This window comes from Fundulus heteroclitus, chromosome 19 (assembly GCF_011125445.2).
Source record: "Fundulus heteroclitus isolate FHET01 chromosome 19, MU-UCD_Fhet_4.1, whole genome shotgun sequence".
NCBI classification, from domain to species: domain Eukaryota; kingdom Metazoa; phylum Chordata; class Actinopteri; order Cyprinodontiformes; family Fundulidae; genus Fundulus; species Fundulus heteroclitus.
Genome location: NC_046379.1, coordinates 14,565,818 through 14,575,389, shown reverse-complemented (window position 1 = coordinate 14,575,389; position 9,572 = coordinate 14,565,818). Strand labels below are relative to the sequence as shown.

Here is a 9,572-nt window from a genome sequence, read left to right as displayed (position 1 = left end):
GATTGGAAGTTTGGCGGGTTTGAGCCACATTTAACAGACCAAAGCTGCTTTACTGCATACAGATTGTCGAATGTCGGCTGGCAGCAGCACTGCTCACGATGAGGGAGGTCAACTACAAGGCCCAAGCTGTCTGTCACAAAGACCACTGTGGCAGTTATCATGCACTGAATACAAATACCTCAACTGCAATGCAGTGAACTCATAATCCACGCCATAGACACTAAAAGATGTAATAATTCATGTATTTTGCATAATGCAGGGGGATTTCTAAAAGTAGTTCCAATGCCAGTTTGCAATGTGAGACAAAATTTGAGACCATGTTTTTTTTTTCCTGTTTTCATATTATTTCAGAACCACTAGAGGGCAGTAAATCCACAGAACAAGCAGTAATGTAACCTGAGCTTTTTATACTCCCTCTTCCATGTAGAGCTCCAGCGCCAACCTGACCCTGCAGTTGATATTCTTTGATGGAGAGGAGGCACTCTTCCAGTGGACCTCCACGGACTCGCTGTATGGCTCTCGCCACCTGGCAGAGAAGATGGAGGCGACTGCACATCCCGAAGGAGCCAGTGACACCAACCAACTGCATGGCATAGTACGCAGCAATTCATCCTCCTTAATTCAACCTACATGGGATTAAATTGTATCCCTTTCATGCATCAGTTCTAACAACTTGACTCTGTATTTTTCAGTTATCTGTCAGCCATCTTTTTTCTAAATACATTATCACGCTTAACTGGAACAACTTTAGTCTTAAAATATGTATGTGACAAATAAACATTGTTATATAAAGCTTCAAAATATTAAAATAACTTTGATGTGCGTTCATACAGTGCAGTGAAACAGTGTTTGGTCCCTTACAGGTCATCACAGTAGTAACACCCTCATGTTTAATGGTAGTAATTTTAGTCCTTAGTTTTTAGTAGATTACACCAATATATATGTTTTTTATAATCTGCAATGATATCTTACTGGAGGAGAACTGGTAAGATGTTCTCTTTTATTGGTGGGTGGTAATCTATGGAGTAACACAGGAGAACCGCTTAACATACACACACACTTTAGTCAGCACTGTGCATGAAATGGATAACTTACTAACATTAAACTTTTTTCTACTGGTAAACTTCAGCAAGAACAACCTTCTGACCACTGAGCAATAACACGGAATAATAAAAAAACAAAAAATATATATCTTTAGATGTGGAAACACTTCATTAAATACAATTTAATATGCAGCTTTAGAACATTTCAATTCAACTCAATTTTATTTATATGTCATGGCACTTTACAGAGTCAAATTCATGAAATCATAAAGACAGATTTGCCAAGTTCCCTTTTTAAGGAAACCCAGCAAATCGCATCAAGTGGCATTCACTCTTCATGTAAGAGCGTAGAGCCACAGGGAGAGTTGTCTGCATTGTACATGGCTTTTCAGCAATCCCTCATACTGAGCAAGCATGAAGCGACAGTGGAGACAAAACTCCCCTTTAAAAGGGAGGAAAACCTCCAGCAGAACCAGGCTCAGTGTGAACGGTCATCTAAAGCACAGAAGCGCACGTTGATCCAGGAATCCTTTCTATGTTATATGGTAATGGAAGATGATCTGTCCTCCCCCTGGATGATGTCACAGCTATAACAGAACACCAGACCAGGTGTACCTACTATGAAGAGGAAAAAAAGACAGAGAGAACAAAAAGTTAAAAGTTGAAATGACAACAAACAATGCAAGATTGGGGAACAGTAGGAGACGCAGCAGAGTGAGAAAAATAGACCCCGACGTCCCCCAGCATCTTAAGCCTATAGCAGCATAACTACAGAGATAGCCCAGGATAACTTAAGCCACTCTTACTATAAGCTTTGTCAAAAAGGAACGTTTTAAGATTAGTCTTAAAAGTAGACAGGGTGTCTGCTTCGCGGACCAAAACTGGGAGTTGGTTCCACAGGAGCCTAATAGCTAAAGGATCTGCCTCCCATTCTACTTTTAGAGACTCTAGGAACCACCAGCAGACCTGCAGTCTGAGAGCAAAGTACTCTGTTAGGTACATATGGGGTCGTCAGATCTTTGGAGCTTGATTATTAAGGGCTTTATACAAGAATTTTAAATGTAATTATTGATTTAACAGGAAGACAATGAAGGGATGCTAAAATTGGACATTTTAGCATCCCTTGTTAATTTTCTTCAAAACTCCTGCTGCAGGGTTTTGGATCAGCTGAAGGCTTTTAACAGCATTTTGTGGACTTCCAGATAGTAAATAATTACAATAGTCCAGCCTTGAAGTAACAAATGCATGGACTAGTTTTTCAGCATCAGGTGAGTGAGTTTAGGAGTGACCGCTTTGTTTTTTTGTTGCTTTGCAGTCACACCATACTGTTTTCTACGATTTCATCGTTCTAGTTGTAGGAAAAGAGTGACAATTTATCAAGAAGTGAAGACATTCCACATTACATTTTACTAAAGTTGTGTTGTTCCTTTTGTGGGCGATGAGAGTTTGCTGTCTCTTGTGGTTAATTGTGTCATAACGCAGTTTTGCACCACGGCTCACATAATGTCACATTTCAAAGCACACTTCCGATGTGCAACTATTATAAGATCGGCTCTGTGTCAGAGACTTTATCCTCAGGATGTGCGACAAGAGTTTCTCATGAGAAAAACTGACTTGTCGGTAGCACTCACCCCTCCCTTTTTATTCTCCTCCCCAGGATCTGTTTGTGCTGCTGGACCTTATCGGGGGCCCTCGCCCCACCTTCGGAAACCAGTTTCCTGATACCACGTCCTGGCTCACCAGGCTGCAGGACATTGGTGAATAACCCTCACAAATCACAACCAGGACACAAATTAATCCCTTGTAATATGAGTTAGCCACATTGTTATTCATTCCTGAAGACTGTCGCCACACTGTGCGCTGCAGAACTGTGTGTGCGCTAAATTTAAACATACTTTTAAGGAAGTGGAAAAAAAGGTAGATTGCATCTTTCCATTCAACCCTGATGTGTGCTGCGGCTTTTTAAGCACCCTGTTGAACCTGTTCAGGTGAATGGTAAAAAAAGTCGCCCGCTCGAATGAAGGCTCAGGTGGATGAAACAGTGGCCTGCAGCATCAACTGAAACGTTTCCAACATATTTAGGTTTCACTCAGTAATGCTACATTCAAAGCAGAATATGATGACGGGCTGGGCTTTTGTTTTGGCCAACACTGTCTTGCAAAAGTGTTGTTTTTTCAAATCTTGTCTTTGCAAAAGTAATGCATGACAGTAAAGTGGAAGGGAATTGTTTATTTTATTTTATTTTATTTTGGGAGGGGGGTCTCTAGCAGCCTTTCACACCTAGAAATGAATATTTTGGCCATTCAGTCGAAAGAAGAAGAACTTCTTATGGCTTTCTTTTTCAACAATGGCTTCCTTCTCTTCAGAAAAAAAGGCATGTGGAGTGCATAGCTTATAGGTGACCTTTACGGCCCACCTGAGCAATGGACCTCTGCAGCCCCTCCAAGTTACTCTGGTCCTCCTGGCTGCTTCTCAGATGAATGCCCCCCTTACCTGTCAGGCCAGTCAGTCTAGGACTGACCGCTCTGTGTTTTGTTGCTTTGCAGCCACACCATACTGTTTTCTATTTGTTGTGCTGAGCAGCAGCGCTTTGATAGGTTCAAAGCTCAGGATATTGTTTTATAGATTCTGCTCAAAACGTCTCCGCAACTTCATCCCTGGTCACGTTCTCGATAATGCTCTTTGTTTAATAATTTTCACACAAAAAAAAAACATCTCTGAGGCTTTGAAACATGACATCGCCATAAAATACCCTGAATTAGTGTTTCTGATGAGAAAAAATCTGAAAAAAGACAAAGGGAATTTGACTGCCCTGTGGTCTGTATCCGACTGTGTCCCCCACAAATTAAGTAATTCATTTAAAATCCCAGCTTAACCTGAAGATAACATTTTCAGAAGTTTTTGTTTTTCTCCAACTAAACAGTTGCACATTTCTCCCACGTCTTCTTTCTTTCTAAACTCAGAGAAACGCTTGCATTCCATGAACCAGCTGGTTAACCACTCAAACAGCGTGCAGTACTTCTGGCCGGATCGTCCTGTGGGCAGAATTCTCGACGACCATATACCATTCCTGCACAGAGGTCTGTCCTGCCTGAGCCAGAACGTTCAGTTCTTTTTAGGTCACTTTTCTTTCCCTTTTTTTTATTCAGCTAATCCCGCTTGCCCCTCCTTCGGTTTCAGGTGTTCGGGTCCTCCACCTCATACCCTACCCCTTCCCGTCCGTGTGGCACACGTTTGACGACAACGAAGAGAACCTGGATCGCCCCACAATTGAGAACCTCAATAAGATCCTGCAGGTTTTTGTTCTGGAATACCTCAACACCAGGCCCAGCATTCCTTCGAACCCACAAAATGCCCCGTGACATTTCCCATCTTTGTCTCGTGGTGATGCAAAGCTCTCCACCTGAAAGAATACAATAGGTCAGAGGTTGTAACTCAGCGTATGCAGGAATCACACATAGAAGTCTAATTTGTTTGTCATAAAAGAAGCTTACTTTCGAAAGGCATAGTAAAAGAGATTAGAGTACCTTGCAAAGTGTTTTCATCCCTTTAAACAATTTGTAACAACACAGCCACAAATATCTAAGTGTTTTATCAAGATTTTGCATGACAAACCGATACAAAGTAGTGCATTGCTGTAAAGTAGAAGGAAACTCTTTAAAAGAGCGAAGTGCATTTATGCGCGTCCCCTTTTACCCAGATATCCCTGAATAAAGATCCTGTGCATCCCTATTAGTTTGCTGGAGAATATAACTGAAATAAACACAAGTCCAGACCTAATCTGTAACAAAACTTGAGCACAGCTGATCAAGTCAAATCTGCCTGAGCTTGAGCTATTTTGTGAAGAATGGGCAAAATTGTAACCACTTTGTGGTGGTCTATCACGTACAATCCATGAAAAATACTTTTAAGTCTGGAGATTTAACTTAAAAGAAAAAAAAAGTTTAGGTGGTATGAATACTTTTCCAAAGAGCAGCGGAAGCTTTCTTTTAATGCTTTCAACAACAAGATCCCTTTCCATGACGTTCAGTCTTTTCTGATTCAGGCCGTTATCAACACTATGGAGACATCTGTGTGTTGGTTGTAATGTCTACAGTCATATTCAATAAATTTGAATATTTCTGAAAAGTTCATTTATTTCAGTAACTCTATTCCCTAAGGGAAACACATTATATTGATTAACACAGACCGATGACGTTTTAAACCACCTCCAGTGAATAAACACACAGCATTTAAGATTAGAATATTGCATCCGTCCAATAAAAAAGCAAAATTATTCATGTAGAAATGGGGCCTGAATGAAATGTAAGTTTAATACCGCCTTAAAGGTACTTTTTTTTTTCAAATGGCACTTTTAATCTGACAATTAACCCTTTTAAAATGCGTATTCAAATCTACTGAACATGACAATATATCATTTCTTCCTAAAAGGAAGAAGAAATACAAGGTTAAAAGGAAGTAAATGTAATTACACCTTTTCAGCTGGTGAGTTTAAACAAAATGTTACCCCTCAAAGCTGATAGCTTTGTAGTTAATATGTACAGAAACCTCTAAATCTTGTAGTCGATTGCCATCCATGTCCGTGGATCTGTTTTTTTTTTTTTTTAGGGGAAGTGTAACCAGGCCACCCACACTGACACAACTCAACATACTGTGTGGAGTAAGAGATTTTAACAGCCAGTTATTCAACATTTCCTCCCCCAATGTAAATCTGTGCTGGGTTTAGAAACCAAAGCTGTCAGTGGCAGGAAGTAGGGCTCTCTCTCACCGAAGCAACTCTCTCGAACCCTTTACATCCTGTCATCTTCCACAGAGAGGTTGATGTATTTTCTGTGCCAGTCTCTCCTTTGTTTAAATGAAGCTGTAAGCCTCCTTCTATTGTGTAAATGAAGTTACTAATAAATGTTTCTGCAGAAAACAAAGGCTATTAATCGTGTTTTATGAGAGCAGGCCGAGGGATTTATTTTAAAACGGGATCTCCAAGCTCCTACACTCTCAGTTTTTTTTTTTTCCTATTTCATGCCTTTTCCATCATGTCATTTGTCATCCGAGACAATAAGCACTTTTTCCACCCATCTGCCTCACCTTAACAGCGATCCCATGATTCCTCTAATCCTATCACGGGGGGCCTCTTCTGAATTCCACCCCACCTAAAAGTCCCATAACTCCGGACCACTCCTTTTTGAAAAGCAAAGGCAGAATTTGACCCTGTCCACTACGATTAGTAACGCCCAGCAACAACCTGAACCAAGATACTGTAAATCTTAATGGACTCCTTGCTTCTTAAGCATTTCGGGTTTAAGAAAAAAATACGTGGACAAAAATTTGTTGATTAAAAAAAGGGAGGGGGGGGGGTCTGAAATATATTCCTATGTGAGCAGGGAAGTCAGGCGGCTCAAAAGTGCAACATGGTTTCCAGTGTGTTCGTGATTGCAACGTGTTGCATATTTGACAGTAACAACAGTAAAGCTTTCATCTGGAGCTGATTACAGTGCAGCTGTGCGATAGTGGGATGATGGGTAGGACCGGGACTTTCGCCCAGCGTACAAGGTGTGTTTCCCCCTCGCTTGAAAACAATAGGGAAGCAGAGGAAACATAAAGCCTTTGAAAGAGCTTGTTCTCTTGACTTTGAAAAGGGAGAAGTTAAAGGGGAAAAACATAAGGACTCGTGATGGGAAATTTAAAAAGCTGGAGGATTACACGGCCATGCGGTGTCTCGCAAAAGTAGTTGCAACCTTTTTCTACACTTGGCCCACGTCACATTACATTAAGTAACTCCAGTGTGTTTCCACAAATTCAACCTTATTTGGATCGGCCTGAATCAATTCATCTGGTGGTGTGCCCCAAGACTATGGTGAATAAACATAGCAAAGTACTTTCCGACGACAATATCTACTGTTTAGTGTACATCCACATGGCTCGACGCAGGAGGAAAATACCACTAAAACAACAAAGCTTGTCTATAAACAAGAAATAACGCTTAAAAATAAACTGTAGACGTGCATCTCTCTGGTGGCTTTTTATGAAAACTAATCCTAATTTACCGATATGAAAACCATTAGAGTGTCACCCATTGCGGGCGAGATAGTATCCGCTCATAACCTCTCCACAAAACCTCAGTTTCAGAAAAATCATAGCATTCCCTCACAGGTCATGAGTGAAACATGCAACAATGGCTTTAAAGACATAAATCACGAGAGACAGGCAGAGGGTAGCTATAAATCTACAATGTACCATGCTTTAGAAATCAGCTTAAGGTCTCAATGTAATACGTGTTTCATATGTGCACATGTTCTCTTTGGTCCCTAACCCTAACGCAGAGTGGCAAGAACGTCAGGGCGATGGCCTTCTTTTTTTTTGTTTCGTTTAAAGACTACCCTAGTCGTGTTTGTAGTTTGCAAAAACGTGCAAAAAAAAAAAAAAAGGTGAAATGAGACCAGAATTTTAAGGCCTGTCCCTAATACAAAATGCTATTTCCCTGAAAGCCCCACCCCCACCGTGATTAGGGGTGTTAGTTAGAGCATGGTGTGGGGTTGCTTTTGTTCAGTAAGGACAGAGAAGCCTTTCAAAGTCTATGGAAAGAAGGATGCAGCGCAATCCCGGAAGAAAAGCACTCTCAAACTTAGAGGCTGCAGAAAAAAAATAGACAACTGGGTCAGAAGTTCACCTTCTAACAGGAAAGAAGACAAACATGTATGTGTTGGAATGGCGCTGTCAAAATCCAGACCATATGAAAAGTGCAACAATTATGGCCATTCTAGCATGTAGGTTTTGTTGCAGGGAAAGTCGTGTCAACACAGACCAGTAGAGGTCAGTGTTGAGTCATTCGGGTCATCATTTGTTTAGATTTTGATACAATTGTTTCCAAATAAGCAATGGTTTGAGGGAATACATTTCACCAATTTCACATTGGGGACTTATAATTATATTACATATAGTAGCTATAAACATGTTTACGAACAGTTAAGACCCTTGATGCGTTCAATTCAAACGACAATAAGCAACTTGTCTGTGCCCCGGATTTAAAATTGTATTGACACAACACCTGTTGTCCAATCTGAGAGGTACGTATGTTTTCCTGAAAAACATCAATTAATCTTAAGAAACCGTCTACGCCACTCACTACGTCAGAGAGCTCGCTGGGAAATCACACTCAAAGATCTGTTGTACTAATCACTAATTTTGGATACTCGTTCTTTTAACGAGAGGGAACTGTTTTCTGATCCTTTACATGGTCCATCTATTAAAAAAGAGAAGCACTGTGGTATGAAACTAGTCCCCGTGAGGCTGTCAGTGTATCTTTAGATTAATATTATTATATTAAAATCACATGTAAAAGAATACAAATTAAAACTTTAGAGGTATCTGCTGGAAAAATGACGTCGTAGTGGGAGGGGCGGGATGTAGTTCCTATATAAATTCAAAACAAAAATGTATTTCAGACGTATTAGATTAGTAAATTAATAAAAATCGCTTTCTTCCTCGCTTGAATGGGATTCCTCGCGCGGAAAGCGTTGTTTTATGATTTTTTTTCGTGAGTCCGTGAAGGCAGCATCAATCCCAGGGCGCTGAGGAGCTGTGTGGGGGATGTCATTCTCAGGAAAGCCAACCTCCAGTCATGCGTGAGTGTTCAGAGATGCGAAGTGACTGAATGCAAACAGACTAAAAGCGCCGCGCTTGTGAGAAGAACATGACAGGAGTTAGTTAAAAGTTAAAACCTGTTTTGTTTCCTTTTTTTTTGGTTTTGTTTTGTTTTGTTACCGGCGCCGTACCATTTTGTTGTATTGTATATTTTGTTTCTGCCTCTCACATTGTTCCCGAAGAAGCCATGGAGCCGATAACAAAGTGGACGCCAAAGCAAGTTGTCGACTGGATGAAAGGTGAGTGGAAACGTTTCTCTTTTATTTTTTGGGTTTAAATGTCATATTTATGTAAAACAGTCCCGCCGTGATTCGCGTTGATACCACTGCTCCTTAAAAGTGTGTTCTGGTTTTCTGCAGTTAGTTTCGTAGAAACTGCTCCAGTGTGACAGCATACCTTCACTCAGGCGCACAACAATAGGACCGCATTCCCTTCCCACTTTACTCTCACTCGCAGCAGATGTTGGCAAAACTTGGACAAACCTCTGAACTTTTCATAATTAGTTACTTTTTAAACGGTGAGCGCAAGAGTTTAAAAACTTTGTCTACTTGGAGAAAGAAGACGGAGAATGATATTATCAGCCTGTGCGCTCTCGCATGTCTCTCAACACGTTGAACGAGGTTCTACTGATGCACACCAGAAATCTTTGCGCCCTTCTGGCCCTCAGTCCAGACCAGCTGTGTGGTAGAGCAAATGTTACCTCTCTTAGCCATGCAGGTTATACTTTTCCTAACACAAACCGATTTACTCAACTGTTCATTGTCTATTATGCATTTACACATTTACTGTTTAATGTGTTAATAAACAAACAGTGAATGAGATCATCATGGTGTAATAACTTGAATAAAAATATCTCTTTTCGTGAAATGATCTAATGGATTAAGAAGA

The 9,572-nt window shown here is 40.6% G+C and overlaps 2 protein-coding genes across 2 annotated transcripts in view; both read left to right on the top strand.

Annotated features, from left to right (window-relative positions):
- The window catches only part of LOC105925986 (glutaminyl-peptide cyclotransferase), a 13,543-nt gene extending 7,578 nt beyond the window's left edge, over window positions 1-5,965 (top strand). Inside the window, exons 4-7 of the mRNA XM_012862122.3 lie at window positions 428-595; window positions 2,701-2,800; window positions 4,007-4,123; window positions 4,224-5,965. Of these exons, the coding sequence (XP_012717576.2) occupies window positions 428-595; window positions 2,701-2,800; window positions 4,007-4,123; window positions 4,224-4,405 (567 nt within the window). The 3' untranslated portion in view covers window positions 4,406-5,965. The remainder of the gene's footprint in view (window positions 1-427; window positions 596-2,700; window positions 2,801-4,006; window positions 4,124-4,223) is intronic.
- A 2,649-nt stretch (window positions 5,966-8,614) lies between these two features.
- Window positions 8,615-9,572, top strand: part of LOC105925954 (connector enhancer of kinase suppressor of ras 3) — a 43,079-nt gene continuing 42,121 nt past the window's right edge. The window contains exon 1 of the mRNA XM_021316175.2: window positions 8,615-8,923. Coding sequence (XP_021171850.2) covers window positions 8,872-8,923 — 52 coding nt within the window. The 5' untranslated portion in view covers window positions 8,615-8,871. The remainder of the gene's footprint in view (window positions 8,924-9,572) is intronic.